At 41.2% G+C, this 27,697-nt stretch overlaps 1 protein-coding gene across 8 annotated transcripts in view; it reads right to left on the minus strand.

The window, feature by feature from the left end:
* The window catches only part of LOC126419245 (bifunctional 3'-phosphoadenosine 5'-phosphosulfate synthase), a 345,016-nt gene that overhangs the window by 61,465 nt on the left and 255,854 nt on the right, over positions 1 to 27,697 (minus strand). For 3 of the 8 annotated variants that reach the window (XM_050086389.1, XM_050086392.1, XM_050086391.1), the window contains 2 exons: positions 10,059 to 10,088; positions 6,097 to 6,211 (listed from right to left, as the gene is read on the minus strand). In XM_050086389.1, coding sequence (XP_049942346.1) covers positions 6,097 to 6,211; positions 10,059 to 10,088 — 145 coding nt within the window. Of the gene's footprint in view, positions 1 to 6,096; positions 6,212 to 7,524; positions 7,548 to 7,718; positions 7,870 to 10,058; positions 10,089 to 27,697 lie in introns of those variants that run through there. The other 5 variants (XM_050086390.1, XM_050086395.1, XM_050086394.1 and 2 more) reach the window with 3 other exon arrangements.

Below are 27,697 nucleotides of genomic sequence, written 5' to 3' on the forward strand. Positions count from 1 at the left end.
GTTTAGGAAATGGTTATTGATTACTTCACGTATTTATCTGTGGTCAGAGACAACCCTATCCTCATTCTTAATGTATATTATTGTCTGACCCTTGCTTTTCTTACCAACTGTTCTTTTATTGCTTCCCACATGGCTTTAGGTTTATTCCTAGTGTTGACTATAATTTGCAGGTTGTAGTCTCTTGGCTTCGTGAATAACTTGATAATTTTTTATACAGTCTGAAATAGTCATGAAATAACTCACTATATGGAACTCTGTTGTATACAAGAAACTATTTTTTTTATTTTTGTGAGATATTTGTATTTCTAAATTTAATTATTTCTGCACTGGTGCTGTATACATGTAAATCTGAAAGGAGATGCTACATCATAACAGTACTGCAGAGTACCCATCAGTTCACTTATTTTAATGTCAACATGACAGGCACTATGAACATCCATCCAGTCAGCAGTGTGAAGCAAATGTGTGAGAGCTGCTACAATATTCTTATTTCCCACTGATACTTGTTTCTATAAATGCTGGCATGTCTCTGCTTATCTGTGTTTGGCACGACTATATTCAATATCAAATAGTTACTATCAAATGTACCATTAAAAATAATGTTTAATGTACGTGACAATGAGTTGTCGGTATTAAGAAAACTGTCAACAGTAGAGGAACTAGCAGGTTTTATTCTTCCAGGTCTGTGGTTCATATTTTCCATGTTATAGCATTTTAACACATACACTATTTTTTGCCAAGCTGCAGACTATCTTCATTCAAGTATGTTAATGTCACCATATAGCAAAATATTAGGGTACTTTGAGGTGTACACTTGGATCACATGTCTAGTTTTGAAATGAATACTGGTAAGCTACTATCAGGTGATCAATAGAATCATATAACTAAAAGCTTAATGAATTTAATCTCTACTACTACATGTTCAAATGTTTTTGTAGTTCAGTTGTGTGGCTTTGAGTGCTGGATTACAGTCTACACTGTCTCTGGCAAGAATTAGACAGTCCCCTCCCTTTTTGTCACCTCTGCAGAAATGATTACTACAGAGGTAGCCTGGAAGGGAAAAAAAGCCAATTTCATCATACCTGAACCAATGCTTAGCTACACAAAGGAAATCTACAGCTTTTGGATGGTTTCTAAGTATATTTGTAAGTCTCAACTTTTGTTTATTATGATTGGCAGATTTTTGAAGGAAAAAGGCTGTAATATGATAATGGAATTTCAATAAATATGTTTTGACTGGCATACAAACTAGACACTACTGCTCAGTGGTCAGAGACATTGATTTATGCTGCAGTCTTTGTAAACACCTATAACCATTAATCAAGGGTAAGTGAGAACAGTACATAAAAAGTGCAGCATATTCCAAATAGTATCTTCTGTCTTTAGTACTCCTTTCATCTTCCATGTAGAAGTAAGGTGAAATGATATCTGGAAATATAGTAAGATTATATCCCAATTAATTTTTCTGTGTAACAATACTGCATTGTTTCATTTAATGGGGATGATGTGGATCAATATCTGATTAATAAATTTTATAAATGGTTTTACAGTTGTTTGCCTGTTCAGCAGGCTAACTATTGTATTATTCATGAAAAGTTCGCTCAAGTCCACCACCTGACAGCTTTCTGAGTATTTCTTGTGAGAACAGATGAAGTAAGAGATCTTGCAAATCAAACAATTTGGATTATCTGGAAGTAACAATTTCTACTGTACTCATTAATCTTTTGTTCATCAAGTTTCATTAGGCAGTTGTGAACATACTAGTTTATTCAAAGAAATGTAAAACAGTTACAGAAAATTTTAATGTCGCACATATCCTCGTTTGAATTGTATTAATTAACAAAGAATCTGAATAATTAGAAATAGTGATTTACCTAGATCATGAAACAGAATAAAAGCAGTAATAAAATCAGTAGCTAAATATTTCAGAAGATTTAGGGACCTAACCTGTATGACATTCACAAATCTAATAGCTTTGAATTCAAAAGTAGTTTACAATGTATTTTTGTCAGCCCATAAATCAGTATTAATTATACAGTGCACACCAGATAAACAATTCTGAGAATACAATATACTTGGATAGATAAAAAAATCTACTCATCAAGCAGCAGCAAGAGAAAATACATAGAAGTTAAGGAAGAAGTTAAGGAAAGGTTGACTGTTGTGATCTGCACTGGATGATATTTGAAAACCAGACAGCTTAAAGATTGAAGGTAGGGTAATAGGCAAGGCAGAGATTACCGACAAAACATTGTGCAAGAGTTAATAAGAGGGGGAAGCTAAGTGCATAATATGTGGTAGAGGTGGCGGCAGGGAAAAATAGACAGGACAGAAAATAAAAGATATAGAAAACTAAAACTTTGGCAGAATATATATATATATCAAAGGGAGACTCATATGTCAAATGAAACATGTCATGTAGCAACTGTTATGCAAACACTGTTCAGCTTTCTACATTGGTAGGACTACTACCAAGTTATCAGTTAGGATGAATGGGCATAGACAGACGACACATACTGGCAACACAATATTCTGTTGCAGAGCATGCTCTACATAATGACAGTTGTGACCTCAGTGCCTGTTTCAACATACGTGCCACCTGGGTTCTTCCCGTTGACATCAGTTTCTCAGAACTGTGCAGGTGGGAACTGGCTTTACAACATTTCTTGGTTCTTCCACCAACTGGCCTTAATTGACATTAATTCCTTTGGCCTCAGCATTTCTACTCAGTAACTATTCCTTTCTTCACTCCCTTTTAGTTTTCTATATCTATTATTTGCTGACCTGTCAATTTTTCCCTACCTGCACCTCCACCATGTGTTACACCCTTAGCTTTCTGCTCTTATTAACTCTTGCATGATATTTGACAGTAATTACCTGTCTTGCTTATCACCCTATCTTCAACCTTTAAGCTCTTAAGTTTTCAAATCTCATCTGGTGCAACCTCCGACAATCAGTCTCCCCTAACTTGGGGTTCTGGGCAACTTTTCCATAATTCTCCCCATTTCCCAAACCTTGCCAGTCATTTTCCTTCTCCTGTCTTCCCTTCAACCCTTCTGCTAGAAGAAGGGGCCACTGGCTCCAAAAGCTTGACATTTTATTAACTTCTATGTGTTGTCTCCTGCCTTCACTTCGGGAGTAGATTTTTTTGCCTATCCAGTTACATAACACAACAGATAATAATGAAGTATATTTTAAAAAAAGGAATCAATGTTTATTAATTGGTTGATCACAGATGTATAGGTAGGCATTATATTTGTCTTCCGCATGAGTGTGCACACACGGTGTTTAGGTGTCCCTACAGTCCATTAACCATGTATAAAAGAACAACAACTCTAACTGCCACACACAGTCTATTGTAGAAAATGAGAGGGAATAATTGATGCTGCAGAAGTATAACACCCAGTCACTAAGTCCAAGAAAGTATAACGACATACATGCCAAAGATATGTTTAAAAGAGCATGTAATGAACAGGAATTTTTTGAGAAGCCTTAAACCACACAAGGTGGTGCAGTAGTAAAACACTCTACTTGGATTCAAGAGGATTGCAGTTCAAATCCTCACTGTGCCATCTAAATTGAGATTTTCCATAATTTCCATAGATCACTTATGGTAGATACCATGCTGGTTCATTTGAAAGGCCATAGCCAATTTCCTTTCCCAGTTCAAACTAGTGCTCTCTCTATCTCTAATGGCTTCATGACAGGAAGTTTCTCACTAATCTTTTTTTTTCTTTTTTGCTTCCCATTAACATTCAATTAAAGGATAAGTATTTTTTCTATTACAGATACTGCATGTTTCTTGAGGAACAATGGGAAAACTTTAACAAAGATTATGAAGAACTGTGCATCAACACATGATGGAAACATGTATACATCATATTTTGAATCTTTGAATTCCAGTCAGGAGAAGATGTTAAGTGGTTAACAAAAGCAAAACTAAAAATGAACAAAAAATGAGCACAAGGCATTGTCCAGAGAGTGTGACTATTGCAAGAAGGATGACATGTTTTGAGTGCTTCATGTCTTAAAGATGTATGCAGAAAGAGAAGAAATCGACTGAAGATCAGAAGAAATGAGGTATTTCTGGAATCTTCAAAGAATTACGAGGGTTATTCCAAAAGTAAGGTCCGATTCGCCGTAACTATTGAAATTTGGCGCCAATGACAAAACACGCATGCGCGCCGACTCCCGGCAAGCCTTGCGCGTCAAACGCCGCCATTCGCTTTGTTACTGTTGCTGAGTGTAGTTCACAGTGTCACTTTACAATGTTTAAGACAATTGATCAGCCCGCCGATTGTGAAGTAAGGGCAGTGATACGGTTTTTGTCTGCAAGAAACAATTCAGCGGCGGAAATCCATCGGCAGATTACTGAAGTGTACGGTCCTAACATAATGAGCGACAGTAAAGTGCGCAAGTGGGTGCGAGCTTTTAATGAAGGACGGGATAATGTGCACGATGAACCACGGTATGGCCGACCATCAGTGATTTCAGACGATTTGGTCAATGCGGTTGACAAAAAAATTCGTGAAGATCGCCGATTCACGATTACAGACGTAGACATGCATTTTCCGAATGTGAGTAGAACAACTTTGTACAGAATTGTGTCTGAACATTTGAAGTTTCACAAATTGTGTGCCCGTTGGGTTCCCAGGCTGCTTACTGAGCCCCAACGAATGAAAAGAATGGCTTTTGCTCTTGATTTTTTGGAGCGATATCATAAGGAAGGTGACAGTCTTTTAGACAATGTTGTCACAGGGGATGAGACATGGGTTTCTCACATCACTCCAGAGTCTAAACGTCAGTCAATGCAATGGCGTCACACGTCATCGCCAGTCAAGGTCAAGGCAAAGCAGACAATCTCAACACGTAAGGTTATGGCGACTGTGTTCTGGGATAGACGTGGAGTATTGTTAGTCGACTTTATGGAGAGAGGAACAACGATTAATAAAGCCGCCTACTGCGCTACCCTGACTAAACTTCGACGTGCAATCCAGAATAAGCGACGTGGTCTTTTGTCGTCTGGAATCTTGTTGTTGCATGACAATGCCAGACCCCACACTGCAAATGAAACGCAAGTTCTGATCAAGAAATTTGGATGGGAACAGATGGACCATCCTCCTTACAGTCCGAACCTGGCGCCAAGTGATTTCCACCTGTTCCGTTACTTAAAGGAGTTTCTCGGCGGCAAGCGCTTCGACACAGATGATGAAGTGAAAGAAGCAGTTAAGGACTGGTTATCGTCACAGGCGGCCGATTTCTATAACATGGGCATTCAAAAGCTTGTTGAACGATGTGACAAATGTTTAAATAAGTATAGAAGTTATGTAGAAAAATAGATAAAGATGTAAGGAATGTAAATAAAACAATTGTTTTGAAAAAACATTTTAGTTTTGATTTTTTTTTATAACCGGACCTTACTTTTGGAATAACCCTCGTAAATATGAAAATCTTACAAAACTTGACTGCAACATAGATACAGCTATGAAGACACCATAGGAAACGACAAATGAAATCAAGAAAATCATTCACCAATACATCCATTCAAAAACCAGCTTCATAGGAATACAGCCATTGAAAATCTAAAAGTAAGTTGTAAAATAAGAAATAATAGGTAAGCGCCATGAGTGAATGACATTTCAGTTTGTTTGTTTGAAACAACTGCAATCGAGACCTTTTTTTGTCAACAGTCTGCAGACTGGTTTGGTGTGGTCCACCACAAATTGCTCTCCTGTGCCAACATTTTCCATCTTGGAGTAGCAGTTGTAACCTACATCCTCAATTATTTGCTGACGTATTCCAATCACTGTCTTTCTCTACAATTTTTATCTTCTACAACTCTCTCTAGTACCAAGGAGGCTATTCCCCAGTGTTTTAACAGATGTCCTATCATCCTGTCCCCTATTCTTGTCAGTGTTTTCCATATCAAGACTGACATATTTTACATTATTATTTTTGCTTACACTTAGACACACATGCAGCATTCTACACAAGCATGTAAACTGCAGCAAAACTTTGTGCCAAAATACAAGGAACAAAAACTTATAAAAGTGGTAATGTTTATTTGTTTCATATACAACTTAAATGAGTACCAACCTGTGAACCACACAGTGCATCCTCGGAAGCCTCTTAGGTTGCCAAGGATCTGACCGCGCTTGTCCCTTGACACATGATGTTTTTGCTCTGTGACATTTGTGGCCACTTGCAAAGCCTGTGCACATGCAAAAAAAGAGATTTATTATAAGCACTTTCCTGCTGTTATATCTTACTGCTACACTCATAGAGAAGATCAGATAAGTACGAAGAAGACATGGAAAAGAGGAATAATACCGTGCAGAGATTTAATTAATTTTCTATGATATGTTTTAAGTTACTACATAACACTTTTTATTTAGTACTATGCAAAACTTTGGCTAATCAGATTTTCAAAATGTGTTTCTACCACAAAAGTTAAGAAGTGAATAAAGTAGCATGTAAACTATATCTACAAATTTCATGCATCAGGAAGCAATATGTTTATTTTTTATACAGGGTATGCAGTTTTTTTGATCACAAAAACAGAGTATCTATTTTGGATTAAAGTAGAATAACATAACACAAAGATATTTTGAGCAAGAATAATTGTGGAACTATGGCTTTTAATCAGATCAATAATTACTTATAGACTGTTGAAGTAAAGGTGTGAAAATTCCACAGGCATCGGTGTGCATAAAAACAAGAAACAAACATATAATAGCCTTGAGTCCTGTTACAATGGATTTGCATTTGGGAGGATGACAGCTCAAGATCACATTCAGCTACTCAGTTTTAGATTTCCTATGATTTTATGAAAAATAGTACACAGCTGATTTCTTTCTCCACTCCAAGTTGTGGTCTGTCTGTAAGGATTGTAACATAAGACCCTAACTTTCTTTCTGTTTCTTCTATGAGCAATTGTCTGGTCTAAGTATTCACTGTAATAACCGTTCTTATGACAGAGCTGCCTTACAATTCCCCATACTGAAGGTTAAAGACATAAAAATAAACTGATACAAAGCATTAACTGGATCCATAACTACAAACTTGAGTACTTCTACTTTTTCTTTTGTTGCTTAGAGACATTCATAGCACATTTTTGTCTGTTGTTATCACATTACTGTAGTTTATTAAATTTATGAACTCTTCCACAAATAATTGTGACCAAAAATTTTATGTGTCAGTCCAGCTAGAAAATAATCATATCAAATATTCCTGACATGCACTAACAATAGATCTCAAAACTCATTTGATGACAATTGTGTGGGTAGGTACTGCATAGATGATGTCATTTGTGTAGAGCAGCAATGAGATTTATGTAAGTGTCAATGATGTTACATGTGCCAAACTAAACAAATCAACAAACATTATTTCACAGTGAGATCAAATGACAACACTCTAGAAATCAAGTGCTGTAAGACACTTATGCATACTATCATCTCTTTTAACACCCTATACAAATAATAGACACCGAAATGCAACACCGCTGACACACCAGGAGGTACACACATTCATGTTGTTGCTGTACACGGAAGATCAGAAGTTTGCTGGAATTTAGTAAACAAAATACAGTGAAGCCAGTACTGCTTCAGCTAACTCCTGTTTCCTCAAAAAGGGAGTCACTGGGTGTTGGTCTCTCCACAATCTAATCACTTGCAAAGATAAGTGACAAAAGGGCCACCTGTCAAACAGTGACTACACACCTTCTTGAACATCTTGTTGCTGCCTCAGAAGCTGCACTGGCTTGCCTGTGAGCAGCCACTAACTGAGTCTAGAAGCTGAGGACACAGCTGGTGTGGCAGGGAGGAGAGGAAGGGAGGGGAGGGAAGAACAGTGGTGGGAGGAGGCTACTGCAGGAGTGACCCACATCAAGGACAGCCACACATATGTGACTAACAGCAGTAGCCTAGGCACTAACATCCTGTCCCTCAGGCCTACAAGTGGCACAAAGCAAAGAGTTTAAATCTAACCTACGCAGATTCAACTTATGTAATTTCAAGCAAGCAAAAATTACCCGCTGTTAACACTAACAGATGCTAATGGTCATGCATTAAAAAATACAGTATAAGTAAAATTCCTTGTGCTCCAGCTGGATAATGGAGTGAACACAAAGATCATTTAAAGAAGAAGATCAGCTCAACATATTTTGTACTTAAAAGTACTGCATTAGCTGGCTTTAAGACCAGGGTGCTTGCTTATTTTGTATCCATTAAAACCATTTTAAGTGATGGAATTCTTATTTGCAGGAAATACAGCTAAAAAAATGTATTTATTCAGAACAAGTCATGTGTAAGAAATTTGTGAATACAGATAACTGTACATTTTGCAGAAGATGTATAATGCCTTAGAAACATTAAACTCACTTCTCAATATGTTGCTTCCTAAATGGTATTCATTGCTACAACAATCTCAATGTGAAAGTGTAAAAAATCTCATGAACCCTATGAACCTGTTGTCTTTGGGAATCTGTACTGAGAAACCAATCGAAACTCTGGAAGATATATAAAGCTGCATGTTAAGCCAAAACTTATTTTTAAAAAAGCTGTCAATAAACAACATTAGACCTTCGTATTACAGAAAGAAGGAAGAAATGAGTTCTAAGAAATTTGCAAACTTAAATAGTCTCTTTTTTACATGGCTATGACAGGATAATTCGTCTGTTGAATGAAATGTATTGGTCAATGAAACACTTAACCTTCATCTGCCACACAGTCACTGTAATTTATTATCCTGGTTAATGGCTGTTATGAACTTTCATCTATTTTCCAGTGCCATATGCATGCAGTTAATGAAGAACATTGACAACATCAAAATGAAAAAGAAAGCATCTAATAATCAACTGCCAAAACAAGATACATAAAGACGAAAATGAACAAAGACATGGAATATCAGATTTCCACAAGTGGCATTTCTCACATCAGAAGAAATTGGTATTTATGAAAAAACAAAATAAAGGGAGATTATACCAGTCACATAGAGAAAGAAACTGATTCATTCATGTATGTCACTTACAACTGTTTTCTTTTTTTTGAATGATCAGATGTCACTTATCACCTGTGTTTCCAGAGGCACTGTGTGATTGTGCCTAGTTTGACAATCTATTGGTAGCTGCCTTCCTTCTGTTCTATGCAGTGAATATCCTGAATTCAACAAAAGCAGCACATTTACTTCAACTGTTAGTATGTAACAGTGTTCATGCAAATTATGTTTAGTAGTTATGATGATTGATTAAATTAACTCAGAAGCCAGTAATTGCCTTAAACCATTTTTAAATAAATTTTGACATGCACAAGGCACTAAACAGAAATTTCTACTATGTCTGAGATATGCTGAGCTACATAAGTAAGCCATGGCCTCTCATTCTATTACATTTTCTGAATGTTTTTGCACTGAATACTAACAGAAATGAGGTGCTACTTCAGCAAAGATCTGTTCTGGAACATCTTTCTTGTAAGTGTTAAAATAAGCAACAAGACTGCAATGTACAGGAAATCATATTAACTGGGTGATACTATATTTTCTGAGTTCTCCACAGTTTCATGCAAAAAGGAACTATTTGATATTAATTTTATGTTTCTACTCTCTTATGCAAAAATTTCTTCACATTTTTTTTCAGTGATTGCAGGGATGCACAAATGGCAGATACAGGAATAGCTGAGTGTAGAACTGGAAAACAGATAACTTACTCAATAGAATAAAGCCCATAGGACCTGATTGGGTGCCCATTAGGTTCTATTTATATCATGCAGAATAACTGAACCACTCATTTTTACCTTAGGTTAGTGGAACAACATAATGGTGCCATGGGACTAAGAGAGGGCAGTAATGATGTACTATTCACAAAACCATGTGCTATAGCTCTAATTATACAATCTCATTTCAAATTTGCCACTGCTATACCTTATGACAATTCTCACTACTGTTTTTCTATACAAAAGGGTGAAAGAGAAAATTCTACTATACAGCCAAACACCAAACATGCAGCATGCATAGCATAAAATTATATACAGCCACACCTGCATGCTGTGTCATGTCTGGCTTACCCATGCTGAGGTTGATGATGCATAGAACCCCTAGAAGAAAAATAACCATGTCAGTGAGTTTCTTTACCAGCACTGCACCAATGAACATATCACTCATGGGTTAACACAATTCTGTATTAGAAAGAAATTATAATATGCTACCAATGTAAAACAATAACAAAATTTAAATGACATCAGCAGATGAAGCTTACACATTGAAAACAAGCAACGACTCAGGTTGGTGTTTTAATTTAAGTAAGGATCTATGTGTATTATCTGCACAGGCAAACTTTCAAAATGCCAGTATCCAGCAAACCAGTACTGAATATTTACATTTCCCAAATTAGAATATGTTTTCTTGGTTCATAATGTCAAGGTATCACTTTCAGACATTATGGAGTTCACACTGTCTCTCTAAGTAAGACAGTGTGTAATAGATTTTCACTGCCAATTATCCTGTCAGAGAAAATTGCCTCACACCACTAGAATGAAAGCAAGATCAGATCAGGGGAAGAAAAGAGAATCTAGCCTCAACAGATTTATTAAGTATTTTAGGTAACACTTATGTGACTTAAACACAAATTAATGGGGCAGGAATTAAAGTATGGCTATCAAGTTCACACTCGGTACAGTCTTCATAGTGGACACACGATATTTCAGTGATTCAATTTATGTACTCATCAAATGAACATTTGTGACAGTTTAATGATGTGACAGTTGGGACTCAAAACGTAGATCCGTGTGTTCTATGAACAGTGTTCTTGCACTGAGAGCATTCTTCATAAAGCGATTAAAGACCTTGTCTATAGTGTAATATATAATATTCACTGACAATATATATGATATTTATTTTTGGAAAGTACGTTAAGCCACTAATTTCTTTTATGAAGTAGAGTACCCAAGTATCTTCGACAAAAGAGCACTCCTGGAGACAGAAGCTGAGAGGAAGACACTACCAGGTTGAAACTTTGAGTAGATCCACAACGTGTGTTTGGAGAGTTGAAACAGAAGAGTGGGCAAGAAGCTGGACCTGAGAGTTCACTTGGCACCTACAATCAGTCAGTCACAAATGCTCAAGGTGATGTGTTCCTACAGTGAGTGGCTGCTTTATGTCCAAGAACAGATGCATTCTTGTTTCATGAACAATAATTATTAAAACGAAGAAATGAGGATTAGGATATAACATATCATCAGTAATAAGTTCATTCGAGATGTAGCACAAGTTTGGTTTGGATGATACTGGTATACCTAATTGGCAATACCATTGTGAAAGGAACCATCCCAACATGTTTTTTAAGTGATTGAGGGAAACTGAGGAAAACCGAATTTTGATTAGACATGTGGAGATTTGAATCCCTTGCCTCCTGAATGTGAGTCCAGTGTCTCAATTACTGTGCCCCTAATAAATAATATCAAAGTTACACAAATAAGATCTGTGTAATACAGCCCCAGGATTGTCCAATTCATTGGACAATATTCTAGAAAATTTGAAACATCTTAACTTCTACCTTAACTGTCACACGCTACAAAACAGCAGCTATTTTTAAGCAAACATCTAGATTTTTTAAGAAAGAAACAGCATTCCCCTTCTTTACATGGCCAGCCAGACATGATCTAAGAGATCTGTATTCACAATCATAGTGCCGAAACACTAATGACTGTGAGTGTACACTTTAATTTTACATATTGTAAATTATAATGTTACAGTTGTTCGAGTTTGTTCCTATAACAGTTCATAATTCAGTTGCATGGCACATGTACTTCTCAAATTTTCAGACAAATGCTTTCTGAATGATGTGTTTCTCAAAACTGTAATTTCTTGGAAGTTGTGCTAGAGTGATGTGTTAAGCACTGATGCAAATAAATTATTATTCCTCATCATCCCCTGCACACATTAGGCTCTGTCTGTTACACCTACTTGTAAATGTTAGTCCCAGCACTTTCATCTGGTTTTGAGACTCCCTATGTTTCTATGAACTGTATTTGTATAGACATTTGGCAGTCTGCCATCCTCCATCCTACTGATGTAGTTTTGCCATTTCCTTATGTACCCTTCCATTTCTTCATTTATAGATATTAATCCAGATTCTGCTCTTATTTCTTTACTTCAGTTTCAATTTTCCCATGTGTATTGCAGTTTATGTCTGAGAAACAAACACACACAAGCCCCATATTATTTACATATATAAAACTGAACCCTGCATCTACACCTGCTGCAGCATGCCGTATTGCTGCAGTATACTGTATTGCATACCAGTATTGTGAATTTGTTTGTGTTGTTGCAGAGCTAAGTCAACTTAAATTAACTATCCTGCTGGCAATTTGTGCGAGCATATAAAAACATTGCTACACCTTATGGTGCAAGTTATAATAAATGATAATCCTCAGTAATAGGTATCACGAACTAGATACTCGAGTATAGACCAACAGAAAAAAAATGAGTCTACTTACACACTGTGTTAATACGCCGGGTGATCAAAAAGTCAGTATAAATCTGAAAACTTAATAAACCACAGAATAATGTAGATAGAGAGGTAAAAATTAACACACATGCTTGGAATGACATGGGGTTTTATTAGAACCACCCATATTGCGAGACATGTGAAAGATCTCTTGCGCGCATCATTTGGTGATGATCATGTGCTCAGCCACCATTTTTGCTTGGCCTCCCAGGTCCCCAGACCTCAGTCCGTGCAATTATTGGCTTTGGGGTTACCTGAAGTCACAAGTGTATCATGATCGACTGACATCTCTAGGGATGCTGAAAGACAACATCCGACACCAGTGCCTCATCATAACTCCGGACATGCTTTACAGTGCTGTTCACAACATTATTCCTTGACTACAGCTATTGTTGAGGAATGATGGTGGACATATTGAGCATTTCCTGTAAAGAACATCATCTTTGCTTTGTCTTACTTTGTTATGCTAATTATTGCTATTCTGATCAGATGAAGTGCCAGCTGTCGGACATTTTTTGAACTTTTGTATTTTTTTGGTTCTAATAAAACCCCATGTCATTCCAAGCATGTGTATCAATTTGTACCTGTCTATCTACATTATTCCATGACTTATTCAGTTTTCAAATTTATACTGACTTTTTGATCACACAGTATAGAGAACGTTAGGGCGTCAGGGAAACCACATAATCCAGATTGTTTTATTCCACCTGTGAAGGATGGTGGAACATCTGTGATGGTTTTTGGTCAGGGGAAAGACAGATGTCGCCTATAGGAAAATTGTGACAGACCTTTGGAAGAAAGATGTGGTTGTATGAATATCAAGAACTCAGATGTCAAGCCAGTACTAAATAAAAAAGGAAAAGATGAAAGATGGATGAAATATACAAGGGCTATATAAGGGGAATGAACTTGATTGCGGTATCATTGAAAGGGAAAGATAAACTTTGCGATTTGAGGAAAACTTACACAATGAATATTTGCCCGAATTTTCATATCGAAAGTAAGAATGGGAAATGGAAAATGGAGTATTAAATTGTCCAACGTGAGATCCAGTTTTACAAAAAAACATTTAATTGGTTGAAAGTAACCGGGGTAATTAAGAAAAACTTAATTAGTGATCTGAGGGGAAAATGAAATATTTAAGAATAGCTGCTAACATATACGATGCGTCAAAATGTTCATCTTTTCAAGGTCTTGCTAATTTGCGCAAAAACGTTACAGTGATGTGATATTTGATTTTTAATTGGGTTCCTACGAATCATACATTAAATTCGTGGCCTTTCGAGAACAGGAGATGCTAGAAAAGCAAATGAGATGTCAGTAAGTTCATCTCTTCAAGTCGCAGCTATTAAGTGAAAAAAATTTTGCATCGGTGTGATATCTGATTTTTAAATTGGCTTCCTTCACATGAAATACTAACTTTAGGAAATTTCGAGAAAAGAAGACACTATGAAGGCAAATGAGGTGTCAATAAGAACATGCTTTCCGAACAAGACTTATCTTTAAAAAAAATATATTTAAAAAAGTGAGTCCAATGTTTTGGGTTGGGTTGTTTGGGGGAAGAGACCAAACAGCGAGGTCATCGGTCTCATCGGATTAGGGAAGGACGGGAAAGGAAGTCGGCTGTGCCCTTTCAAAGGAACCATCCCGGCATTTGCCCGGAGCGATTTAGGGAAATTAAGGAAAACCTAAATCAGGATGGCCAGACGTGGGAGTGAACCGTCGTCCTCCCGAAAGCGAGTCCAGTGTGCTAACCACTGCGCTACCACTCTTGGTCAAATGTTTTCTGCAATGTTTTGCCTAAACGTAGGAAACAAAATAGATTACAGAAACGTTTGATATGCCTTTGAATGATGCTCGAAATTATGTTCTTCAAATGAGGTGTCAAATTTTCTCTATTTTATTTCTTAACTTTAGGCAAAATATTTGATTGATTTTTTTTTTCAACTTTTTCTTTTAATGTCGCGTGTTGATCGCAGCGAACCTCGTTCCCGTGGAGGTTGCGGTGCAAACACTAGACAACGAGTGCTGCAGCTCTGTGCGAGGGCTGAGGCGGCAGTGAAACGCGCTGGAAAGTGTGCCAGCAGTTACCTGCGGGCGCCGCGCGGCCTCCATTCCTCGGGAAGGCCACGGCCAGCGCGGTAGACCAAAGACTGACAGTGGCGCGAAGCGCGCTGTCGATACGAGGCCCTCAGGGGGACGGTAGTTCAGCCGCCCAGCAGCAAAAGATTTCACTCTCAACCTCTCCTTCGTGCACTGCCTGCTTTTATATTTACAGGGCGTCCATAAATTATCTTTACACTTTCAGACTTTAAAACCTACCCTAGACTTATAACTGTACTATATACACTATCTGACCAAATGTGTCAGGACATCCCTATGTAGTACGGAACTGACCACTGGATGTTGCGAGAGACGGACCCGCCAGCGTAAAAGGATGCGGGGAATACTGTGTTGTCAATATAGGGGCAGTAACAGCTGAATGGGCCGATGTGGAGAGCTCAGTAACTTCGAACGTGGACTATACAGGGTGTTACAAAAAGGTACGGCCAAACTTTTGGGAAACATTCCTCACACACAAAGAAAGAAAATATGTTATGTGGACATGTGTCCGGAAACGCTTACTTTCCATGTTAGAGCTCATTTTATTACTTCTCTTCAAATTACATTAATCATGGAAAGGAAACACACAGCAACAGAACGTTCCAGCGTGACTTCAAACACTTTGTTACAGGAAATGTTCTAAATGTCCTCCATTAGCGAGGATATGTGGATCCACCCTCTGTCGAATGGAATCCCTGATGCGCTGATGCAGCCCTGGAGAATGGCGTATTGTATCATAGCCGTCCACAATACGAGCACGAAGAGTCTCTACATTTGGTACCGGGGTTGCGTAGACAAGAGCTTTCAAATGCCCCCATAAATGAAAGTCAAGAGGGTTGAGGTCAGGAGAGCGTGGAGGCCATGGAATTGGTCCGCCTCTACCAATCCATCGGTCACCGAATCTGTTGTTGAGAAGCGTACGAACACTTCGACTGAAATGTGCAGGAGCTCCATCGTCCATGAACCACATGTTGTGTCGTATTTGTAAAGGCACATGTTCTAGCAGCACAGGTAGAGTATCCCGTATGAAATCATGATAACGTGCTCCACTGAGCGTAGGTGGAAGAACATGGGGCCCAATCAAGACATCACCAACAATGCCAGCCCAAACGTTTACAGAAAACCTGTGTTGACGACGTGATTGCACAATTGCGTGCGGATTCTCGTCAGCCCACACATGTTGATTGTGAAAATTTACAATTTGATCACGTTGGCTGGCTCTGAGCACTATGGGACTTAACTTCTATGGTCATCAGTCCCCTAGAACTTAGAACTACTTAAACCTAACTAACCTAAGGACATCACACAACACCCAGCCATCACGAGGCAGAGAAAATCCCTGACCCCGCCGGAAATCGAACCCGGGAACCCGGGCGTGGGAAGCGAGAACGCTACCGCACGACCACGAGATGCGGGCCATCACGTTGGAATAAAGCCTCATCCGTAAAGAGAACATTTGCACTGAAATGAGGATTGACACATTGTTGGATGAACCATTCGCAGAAGTGTACCTGTGGAGGCCAATCAGCTGCTGATAGTGCCTGCACACGCTGTACATGGTACGGAAACAACTGGTTCTCCCGTAGCACTCTTATACAGTGACGTGGTCAACGTTACCTTGTACAGCAGCAACTTCTCTGACGCTGACATTAGGGTTATCGTCAACTGCACGAAGAATTGCCTCGTCCATTGCAGGTGTCCTCGTCGTTCTAGGTCTTCCCCAGTCGCGAGTCATAGGCTGGAATGTTCCGTGCTCCCTAAGACGCCGATCAATTGCTTCGAACGTCTTCCTGTCGGGACACCTTCGTTCTGGAAATGTCTCGATATAAACGTACCTCGCCACGGCTATTGCCCCGTGCTAACCCATACATCAAATGGGCATCTGCCAACTCCGCATTTGTAAACATTGCACTGACTGCAAAACCACATTCGTGATGAACACTAACCTGTTGATGCTACGTACTGATGTGTTTGATGCTAGTACTGTAGAGCAATGAGTCGCATGTCAACACAAGCACCGAAGTCAACATTACCTTCCTTCAATTGGGCCAACTGGCGGTGAATCGAGGAAGTACAGTACATACTGACGAAACTAAAATGAGCTCTAACATGGAAATTAAGCGTTTCCGGACACACGTCCACATAACATCTTTTCTTTATTTGTGTGTGAGGAATGTTTCCTGAAAGTTTAGCCGTACCTTTTTGTAACACCCTGTATACTGCATCCATCATAAGGATAAACCTGATGGAAACAATACATCATGTATTCTTCCGCGTTTCCTTGAATCTCATTGGATTTCATTTCACGTGGAGCGGAAGCCAAGCTGTGTCCAGTCCAGTCAAGTACGAATATAAGGATGCTGTGTTTCACGCACAACCGAGCGAGGTGGCGCAGTGGTTATCACATTGGACTCGCGTTCGGGAGGACGATGGTTCAAACCCGCGTCCGGCCGTCCTGATTTAGGTTTTCTGTTATTTCCCTAAAGCGCTTCAGGCAAATGCCGGGATGGTTCCTTCGAAAGGGCACGGCCGACTTTCTTCCCCATCCTTCCCTAATCCGATGGGACCGATGACCTCGCTGTTTGGTCCCCTCCTCCCAAATCAACCACCACCTCAGAGTAGCACTTCCAACCTACGTCCACTTTCACTCACATAGACTAAGCGTTAACGCGGGACAACAGCTTTACCGGCGAATTTAACTTGGACAGCACTGGCCAGTCAGCTGGTCCAACTAACCTGCAATGATGTGAGCAGTTGGGGTTCAGAGTAAAAAGAGACGAGCAGAGAAACAATATAGCTTTGAATGTCATTTAATTTTTAAAGAGAATGAAATAATATTCGGCAAAACTCCAGCGCTACCGCACGCTTTTTATATGACCAGACGGAATGTATAAAATGCTCTAATTCTAATTACAAGCAAAAATGATAAAAATTCCTAAACAAATGGCAATTTTCTGAGCGAGCTATGTTTGACGCAAAAGCATACTCAGGGATTTCACTGTATTGTTGCATATTGAAGCCAATGAAGGTAATCGTTACAGTCGTCTGTTAATGCTAAACTCTTAGCTCCCAATCCACGAAATAAATTTCAGTTCTAGAAAAGCCATCTATTACGTTGATAACGAGTCGATCAACAACAGAATCCACGAAGCTACTCAGGCGCCGTATTTTCGTCTCTATTTTTGTGACGTGCCGTTCTACACTCCTGGAAATTGAAATAAGAACACCGTGAATTCATTGTCCCAGGAAGGGGAAACTTTATTGACACATTCCTGGGGTCAGATACATCACATGATCACACTGACAGAACCACAGGCACATAGACACAGGCAACAGAGCATGCACAATGTCGGCACTAGTACATTGTATATCCACCTTTCGCAGCAATGCAGGCTGCTATTCTCCCATGGAGACGATCGTAGAGATGCTGGATGTAGTCCTGTAGAACGGCTTGCCATGCCATTTCCACCTGGCGCCTCAGTTGGACCAGCGTTCGTGCTGGACGTGCAGACCGCGTGAGACGACGTTTCATCCTGTCCCAAACATGCTCAATGGGGGACAGATCCGGAGATCTTGCTGGCCAGGGTAGTTGACTTACACCTTCTAGAGCACGTTGGGTGGCACGGGATACATGCGGACGTGCATTGTCCTGTTGGAACAGCAAGTTCCCTTGCCGGTCTAGGAATGGTAGAACGATGGGTTCGATGACGGTTTGGATGTACCGTGCACTATTCAGTGTCCCCTCGACGATCACCAGTGGTGTACGGCCAGTGTAGGAGATCGCTCCCCACACCATGATGCCGGGTGTTGGCCCTGTGTGCCTCAGTCGTATGCAGTCCTGATTGTGGCGCTCACCTACACGGCGCCAAACACGCATACGACCATCATTGGCACCAAGGCAGAAGCGACTCTCATCGCTGAAGACGACACGTCTCCATTTGTCCCTCCATTCACGCCTGTCGCGACACCACTGGAGGCGGGCTGCACGATGTTGGGGCGTGAGCGGAAGACGGCCTAACGGTGTGCGGGACTGTAGCCCAGCTTCATGGAGACGAATGCGAATGGTCCTCGCCGATACCCCAGGAGCAACAGTGTCCCTAATTTGCTGGGAAGTGGCGGTGCGGTCCCCTACGGCACTGCGTAGGATCCTACGGTCTTGGCGTGCATCCGTGCGTCGCTGCGGTCCGGTCCCAGGTCGACGGGCACGTGCACCTTCCGCCGACCACTGGTGACAACATCGCTGTACTGTGAAGACCTCACGCCCCACGTGTTGAGCAATTCGGCGGTACGTCCACCCGGCCTCCCGCATGCCCACTATACGCCCTCGCTCAAAGTGCGTCAACTGCACATACGGTTCACGTCCACGCTGTCGCGGCATGCTACCAGTGTTAAAGACTGCGATGGAGCTCCGTATGCCACGGCAAACTGGCTGACACTGACGGCGGCGGTGCACAAATGCTGCGCAGCTAGCGCCATTCGACGGCCAACACCGCGGTTCCTGGTGTGTCCGCTGTGCCGTGCGTGTGATCATTGCTTGTACAGCCCTCTCGCAGTGTCCGGAGGAAGTATGGTGGGTCTGACACACCGGTGTCAATGTATTCTTATTTCCATTTCCAGGAGTGTATATTCCGCCAGCGTTCGGCAGACATGTGAATAAGCTGCTTGCGTTTGTTCCAGTACCTCTGGCAGCTTAACAGTTGGTTATTTTTTTCCTCAACTTGGCTCCAGATTAGTTCTGTTCATATTGTAACGGTACAGTGGCAAATGTAAAAATGTAGCATTTGTATGGTGTTCTCGATGCTGTGAAAGTGATTGTTTTTGATTTTTTTACGACACTTATCAGATCTACTTCGTGAGACATTGCATCTGTGGTATAAAACGATGGATGTAGTCCAAATAAAGAGTATTTGGTTTTTCATTTTGTCCCATAAAACTAAATTGTTATGTTTTCGTAATTTAAGTGACTCTTATTAACTATCTTTCATAAAATATCGATAATGAAGAATTTACATTTGAAATGAAAACAGGAATTACGTGTGCAATTTGTAATTAGAAACAGGAAGACGTGCACTATTCATAAAAATGATGACGAATTTTACAGTTTAGGTATTTCAAATTGAACGAAAAAAAAGATGATCAAGGCAACACTTGAACCGTCGATTCATGAACTGCATCAAACCATCAATCTAAGATGCTACCGTTTCCGCTATACATCCACTGGGTATTTGTATCTCAATTTTATCAAATACAATCCCGCGGAAAACTTCAAAGCCGATTTTTTTTCTGTAAATTTACCAAAAACATTAAGAACGACCTATATCTCGGCACTTTTAACCGTGTCCCTTACGCGTGTTTCACTACTATCAGGAAGCAGCTTCAGCCATTTTCATGCTGCGTATTAACAGCGCGACAATCAGAACACAACAGTACATACACTGTGATTATACACGATTTTTGAAATAAAAACAATACAGCTATAGCGTGATTAAGAAAAACTTTGATGGCTGTTAATACATGAGAAAATCTTAAAGTTTCACTTAATGTAACTTAGTAATAAAATATCTAATACATAAGTGGGACCTACTACCAAGAGCGTAACAACACTAGTGTACGTTTGTCACAGTTTCTGACCAATCACCGCATTTGTGTTCGTTTACATCATGTTTATACTTATGATAAACAGAGTATAAGTCAATGAATGTATCCGGCCGCGGTGGCCGAGCCGTTATAGGCGCTTCAGTCCGGAACCGCGCGACTGCTACGGTCGGCCAGCCGGAGTGGCCGAGCGGTTCTAGGCGCTTCAGTCTGGAACCGCGCGACCGCTACGGTCGCAGGTTCGAATCCTGCCTCGGGCATGGATATGTGTCATATTCTTAGATTAGTTAGGTTTAAGTAGTTCTAAGTTCTAGGGGACAGATGACCTCAGATGTTAAGTTCCATAGTGCTGAGAACCATTTGAACCATTTTCACTGAATGTAACAAATTCATAAGGAACATTTGAATCATTGTAAAGCTGCCCGTGTCGTCTGTTTGTGAAGTGACTGTGATGTGGAATCGCGAAGGAACAACCGTGGCTAAACCAAGAGCAGGCAGACTGTACCGATGAACATGGACTGTCGAGTACTGTCGAGGTTGAATGTAAAAAAGTCACATAAATCATGGGAAGGAATCAATCGTGAGTTCAAAAGTGCTACCAAGCAGCCCACCTAGCACATGGACTGTGCTTAGGGAGTTAAAAAGAGTGGGATACAGTGATCAAGCACGTTTGTGCAGTCAGTGCTAAGCGATACCCGAGGTGGCGTAAACAGCAACGCCACTGGACACTGGATGACTGGAAGGGATTGGTTTAGAAATGGTCAAATGGCTCTAAGCACTATGGGACTTAACATCTGAGGTCATCAGTCCCCTAGAACTTAGAACTACTTAAACCTAACTAACTTAAGAACATCACACACATCCATGCCCCAGGCAAGATTCGAACCTGCGACCGTAGCAGCAGCGCGGTTCCGGACTGAAACGCCTAGAACCGCTCGGCCACAACGGCCGGCTTGGTTTAGAGTGATGAATCTTTGAGTATCCTGTGGCAATCTGACGGGAGGGTTTGGGTTCGGCGAACGTCTGGAGAACATTACCCGCCCTACGTGTATTGTCAACAGCGAAATACGGAAGAGGCGATGTTTTTCGTGGTTACAGTGTAGCCCGCTTATGGCGCTTAAGAAAACGCTAAATGTGGAATGTTATCAACACATTTTACAGCATCGTGCAATGCGTAAGTAGAGAAACAGTTCGTAGATGAAGGTTGTTTGTATCAGTATCCTGGGATGAGTTAGAACGTTGCATTCGCTTCATACCCCAGCGTCCAACATCACTACCTTCTCTGCTTTTGACTCTTGAGGAAGAATTGGCTATCATTCTTCCACATAGACTCAGACACACGTTGAAAGTGTCCCCAGTAGAGTTCAAGCCGTCCTACAGGAGAAGAGTCCGCCACTGGTAGCTGAGTGGTCAGCGCGACGGAATGTCATACCTAACGGCCCGGGTACGATTCCTGGCTTAGTCGGAGATTCTCTCTGCTCAGGGACTGGGTGCTGTGTTGTCCTTATCATCGTCATTTCATCCCCATCGACAAGCAAGTTGCCAAAGTGGCGTCAGCCAGAAAGACTTGCACCAGGGGAACCGTCTACCCGACGGGAGGTCCTAGCCACACGGCATTTCCGTTACAGGAGAAGAGTGGACACAACTTATATTATAGTCCATTAACACGTGTCCGGATACATTTGATAAAATAGTGTATTAACAACTACACTCATGCTCATAAATTAAGGATAACGCTGATACATGGTGAAACAACGCTCTGGTGGGTGGTTTGCGGGTTTAAATCACCTCGGGGTATGACCGTGAGGTGAAATTTGACCTGCGGTCGTCGCACGGTGGCGCTGGCAGCAGTCCACATACGCAGAGGTGTGTTAGTGCGTGTCAGAGTACGATGCAGCGAGTAAGTGTGCAGACGTTTTCAAACGTGCTAATGGTGAGTGTTTGTTGAAAATGGCTCAAAGAACACAGGAGAGCCCGTAAAGCCCGGTGTCAAGAACACAGTACATGGTCATTGGAACAGTGGTTCCAGGTTATGTTCACGGACGAGTCCAGGTATAATCTGAACAATGATTCTCGCCGGGTTTTCATTTGGCGTGAACCAGGAACCAGATACCAACCCCTTAATGTCCCTGAAAGGGACCTGAATGCAGGTCGTGGTTTGATGATGTGGGGTGGAGTTATGATTGGTGTACGTACACTCCTGCGTGTCTTTGACAGAGGAACTGTAACAGGTCAGGTGTATCGGGATGTCATTTTGCACCAGTATGTCCGCCATTTCAGCGGTGCAGTGGGTTCCGCCTTCCTCCTGATGGATGATAACGCACGGCCCCACCGAGCTGCCATCATGGAGGAATGCCTTGAAACAGTCTCCAGACCTAAACCCCGGTCTGCTTGTTCTCCAGACCTAAACCCCATCGAGCATGTCTAGGATGTTCTCGGTCGACGTATCGCTGCACGTCTTCAAACCCCCAGGACACTTGAGGAGCTCCGACAGGCACTGGTGAAAGAATGGGAGGCTATACCCCAGCAGCTGCTCGACCACCTGATCCAGAGTATGCCAACCCGTTGTGCGGCCTGTGTACGTGTGGAAGGTGATCATATCCCATATTGATGTCGGAGTACATGTGCAGGAAACAGTGGTGTTTTGTAGCACATGTGTTTCGGGACGGTTTTCTGAACTTATCACTAATACCGTGGGCTTTCAGATCTGTGTCATGTGTGTTCCCTATGTTCTTATGCTATTAGCGCCAATTTTGTGTAGTGCCACTTTGTGTGGCACCACATTCTGCAATTATCCTTAATTTATGAGCATGAGTGTAGTTGATACATGTGACAAGATAACTCAAAGCTTTATTTTTATCCTCCAGTTGCCGCAGATTTCAGGAAAAATCTGGACACCACAGGAGAAAGCTCACCGTGCAGGAAGAGACGAAGATTAATACCCAAGAGCAGCGATACCTTTGATCAAAATATGGAAGGGAACAACCATCCTGGCTAACTGTTCGGGCTTGACAGACGTCATTTGTGGAAACAGATAGCGTTCTTCATAAACTGGCAGCGGGTCACCGATTTGTTTCAGATGCCAACGTGAACGAAGTACGGCAGGTGTTTGCAATGAGTCCGACAAAATCAGCGCGTACGGCGGTCAGAAACTTATGCACAAAGTCTTGCTACGGACTCTAAAGCCGACGAACAAACCTCAGCGCGAACAGTTGGTAGTGGATGCGTTAGGCAACACTGGAGCAAACAGTGGCTTTTTGGAAATGATTTGTTTCTTCGATGAGTTAGCTTTTTCATGGATCTGGCAAACTGAACCGTCATAACGTTCGTCTATGTGTATCAAACTGTCCTCAGTGTGAAACGGAGAGATACAGTGCGAAGGTCACTCTGTGCGTGGACTTATGCACAACTGAATCATTAATCAGTTGTTCATCAGAGTATCTCCGTAATGTTTACCTGGACGCAATGTGGCGTCTTATTCCAGCAGGACAGGGCACCATCTCACTGGTCCCTAAATGTCCGTCATTTTCTGGATGGAAGTGTTCGGCTGAGTAGGTCTGAAGAGATAGTCCGATTCGGCGGCCACCACGATCACGTCATTTCACACCACTACACTTCTTCCGTGGGTTTCTGTAAGGAATCAGGTGTACTGAACCAAGGTTACAAAAAATGGCTCTGAGCACTATGGCACTCAACCGCTGAGGTCATTAGTCCCCTAGAACTTAGAACTAGTTAAACCTAACTAACCTAAGGACATCACAAACATCCATGCCCGAGGCAGGATTCGAACCTGCGACCGTAGCGGTCTTGCGGTTCTAGACTGCAGCGCCTTTAAGCGCACGGCCACTTCGGCCGGGGAACCAAGGTTACAAAATGGTTCAAATGGTTCTGAGCACTATGGGACTTAACATCTGAGGTCATCAGTCCCCTAGAACTTAGAAGTACTTAAACCTAACTAACCTAAGGACATCACACATATCCATGCCCGAGGCAGGATTCGAACATGCGACCGTAGCGGTTGCGCGGTTCCACACTGTAGCGCCTAGAACCGCTCGGCAACTCTGGCCGGCGAACCAAGGTTACAGCGCTTGAAGACACGCAGTCGCAATGCATTTAAAAATGGCGCCTCGGAGTTCCTCGAGCGTACATTAAGAGAAATTAAATACCAACTGGACATTGTCAGTGCCACTGGAGGTGCAAACACTGGTGTGTATGAATCAATATTATAAAAATGTATGTATGTTCCACATCTCCTCCTAATTCACTGTACCGATTTCAACCAAACGTGGTACACATATCGTTTGTTTACTAGATAGAATCGCTGTGGGGTAAGAACCACATGCCTACGAAAGAGGTCAGGGTGGGGACGAGAAAGAATACCGAATACCCAGATTTTATTCATCCATTATTTGAGAATGAGAGAATTCAGTGATTTGCAACAAACTTTACACATGATTTCAAACCTCTACGAAACTTTTTCTCACTGACAAACAACACAAAATGATGAAAGGAAAAAAGTCTGTCGCTTTCTACGTACATTTTCGTTGCTCATGCAGTAAAACTGCTGCATCGGGCAAGACGTTTTAATTTATTATTTCTTTAGTAAAGCGAGGGTAATCCCAAAAGTAAGGTCTTCTATTTTTTTTATATGTACATAGACCTGTTTATTTCTACATCAGTTTACAGCTTGAACATTTAGCTATTTTTTGACATAATCACCAATTTTGTCGATGCATTTTTGTAGACGTTGTGGCAGTTTTTGCATGCCCATGTCATACCAGCTCGTCGCCATGCTGTTCTGAAAGTTATGAACCTCTTCTTTCACCTTGACGTCGGAGATGAATCGCTGGGATCACAATTGACGCTGACAGGTACTGTGAGACTCTGAAAAAACTGAAACGAGCAATTCAGAACCGGAGAAGAGGAATGTTGAGCAAGGGTGTACGTATTCTCCATGACAACGCACGCCCACATATCGCTCGGCAAACCGTTGTTCTCCTGCAACAGTTTCAGTGGAACACAATCACCCACCCACCCTATAGTCCTGACTTGGCGGCCAGTGACTATCACCCCTTCCCTAGGTTAAAAGAACATTTGGCCGGAAAGCGATTCAGCTCCGACGACGAGGTGGAAGAAGAGGTTCATAACTTTCTGAACAGCGTGGCGACGAGCTGGTATGACATCGGCATACAAAAACTGCCACAGCGTCTACAAAAATTCATCTACAGAAATGGTGATTATGTCGAAAAATAGCTAAATGTTCCAGCTGTAAACTGATGTAAACCATTGTAGAAATAAACAGGTCTGTGTACTTATAGAAAAATAGGAGACATTACTTTTGGGTCAACCCTCGTAACTATGTTCGTGACACACTCTGAGGACAGTATTCACATATACACGACTGAATGTACCTACAACGTTATATCATTGTACAGTGCATAGTTCAGGAGATACGACGCCATAAACAATGAGATGCGTGAAATATGCCACATCGTGAAAGACGTTGAAATACACTATGTGGTCAAAAGTATCCAGAGACACCCAAAAACACACGTTTTTCATATTACATGCATTGTGCTGCCACCTACTGCCAGGTACTCCATATCAGCGACCGCAGTAGTCATTAGACATCGTGAGAGAGCTTAAGGGGGGTAGGACATCAAACGGAACGACTTAGAGCAGGAGAGGCACCACAGGACATTTTAATTTCCACTGTCTATACTTTTACCAACAAATTTATAAAACTTTGTCAGCATGACCAGGAAGGATTCAGGATTCACACTCATAGCAGTGGAAGTACACAAACATGACAAAATAAATTTTCTAAAAGCATGTGAAATTTCACCAATTTTTCAGTTACTGGTGGCAGAATTTGTTGCTATAGGTATACTTTTCTCCATAAGTAGGAGAGACTCTTCGATGAATTTTGTACAGCATACAAACCATAGGTGTATGAAACTCTAGAATTTATTTAATTTATGAAAAAATGAATAAGCTGTTACATTTTAAACTTCATGTTTACAACAAACTCAAATTTTATAGTTAATTATCTCAATTTTTACCACAGTTTTTAATAGATTTGGGAGATTCTAGAGTTTCAGACACCTGTAACTATGGTTTGTATGCTGTGCAAAATTCATCGAAGAATCTCTCCTAGTTACGAAGAAAAGTGTACCTATAGGAACAAACGCAGCCAATAATAAGTGAAAAACTGATGAAATTTCAGATATAAAAAAATATTTTTTTGATTTTTGAACTTCCACTGCTAATCCTGAATTCTTCCTGGTCATGCTGCAAAAGTTTTATAAATTTATTTGTGAAAGTATAGACAGTGGAAACTGAAATGTCCTGTAATGCCTCTCCTGCTCCAAGTCGTCCAGTTTGACAAGGTAGATTTTCGTTTCACATGCCCTCACTACATGAGAGACTGCGGAGAGGTTTGGAATTCAGCTCAGAACTTTGGTGCAAGGTTTGGCAGTCAAGAGTGTGCGCCGACACCTCTCCTCCCCTTGGCGGTCAAATAAATTAGTGGCTGTAAATTTTGCTTCCACCTCCGCGATTCGAATCATCTACCTCCCAGTCACGCGCTACCGCACAAGCGTGCGTTCACGACCTCTGCTACGGAGCGCGGTTGAAGCGAGGTCTTCCTGTGCGGAGGACACTGAACGGGACCAGTCACACCGCACACATGTTCCCCTTTCTCCATTCCTCTCTACGCCACGAAGACTCCAAAACCCGTTATCATTCGTCGGGTCATCGCCGAGTTTTTAGCAAGGAGGTGCAGCGCAACATGCGACCTTCTATAGGGTAGAATAACAAATATGATTAAAAAGGTAAATAAACTTTGCTCATGAAAGAGTTATTTCTTGATATAATCTTCATTTAGCTCATCACAACTGGGCCAGGGGAGTCCAATTCGTTTTTATTAAAAAATAAATTTTTTTTAAACATACATAATTCAGTAAATGTAAATCGTCCGCCCCCGGTAGCTGAATGGTCAGCGTGATGGATTGTCAATCCTCTGGGCCCGGGTTCGATTCCCGGCGGGGTCGGGGAATTTTCTCCGCCCAGGGACTCGGTGTTGTGCTGTCTTTATCATCATCCTTTCATCCTCCTCGACTGCAGGTCGTCGATGTGGCGTCAAATTGAAAGACCGCCACCCGGCGACCGGTCTGCCCGAAGGGGGCTCCTAGCCATACGATTAAATAAAATAAATAAAGTAAACGTAAATATCATAAAAAATAAAGAATGGATACAAACTGCCGTCACGTGGCAAAAAAATACTGTAACGGCATGAGCTATGCATATTTTATCGGCATATTCAATATCACCATCTTTAGTTCATGGGGTGGGCTGCAACAGCCTGTTCCGGAAACCATCTTATCCTCGGACATCCGACACTTCGTTCTCCAGTGAGTTTGCAGTTCATGGAGATCTTGCTACATTCTTTCTAAATGGTTGCATCAGTTGGCTTAATAATTATTAATTTTGCTTTCCATA

This window comes from Schistocerca serialis, chromosome 9, assembly GCF_023864345.2.
Source record: "Schistocerca serialis cubense isolate TAMUIC-IGC-003099 chromosome 9, iqSchSeri2.2, whole genome shotgun sequence".
NCBI classification, from domain to species: Eukaryota; Metazoa; Arthropoda; class Insecta; order Orthoptera; family Acrididae; genus Schistocerca; species Schistocerca serialis.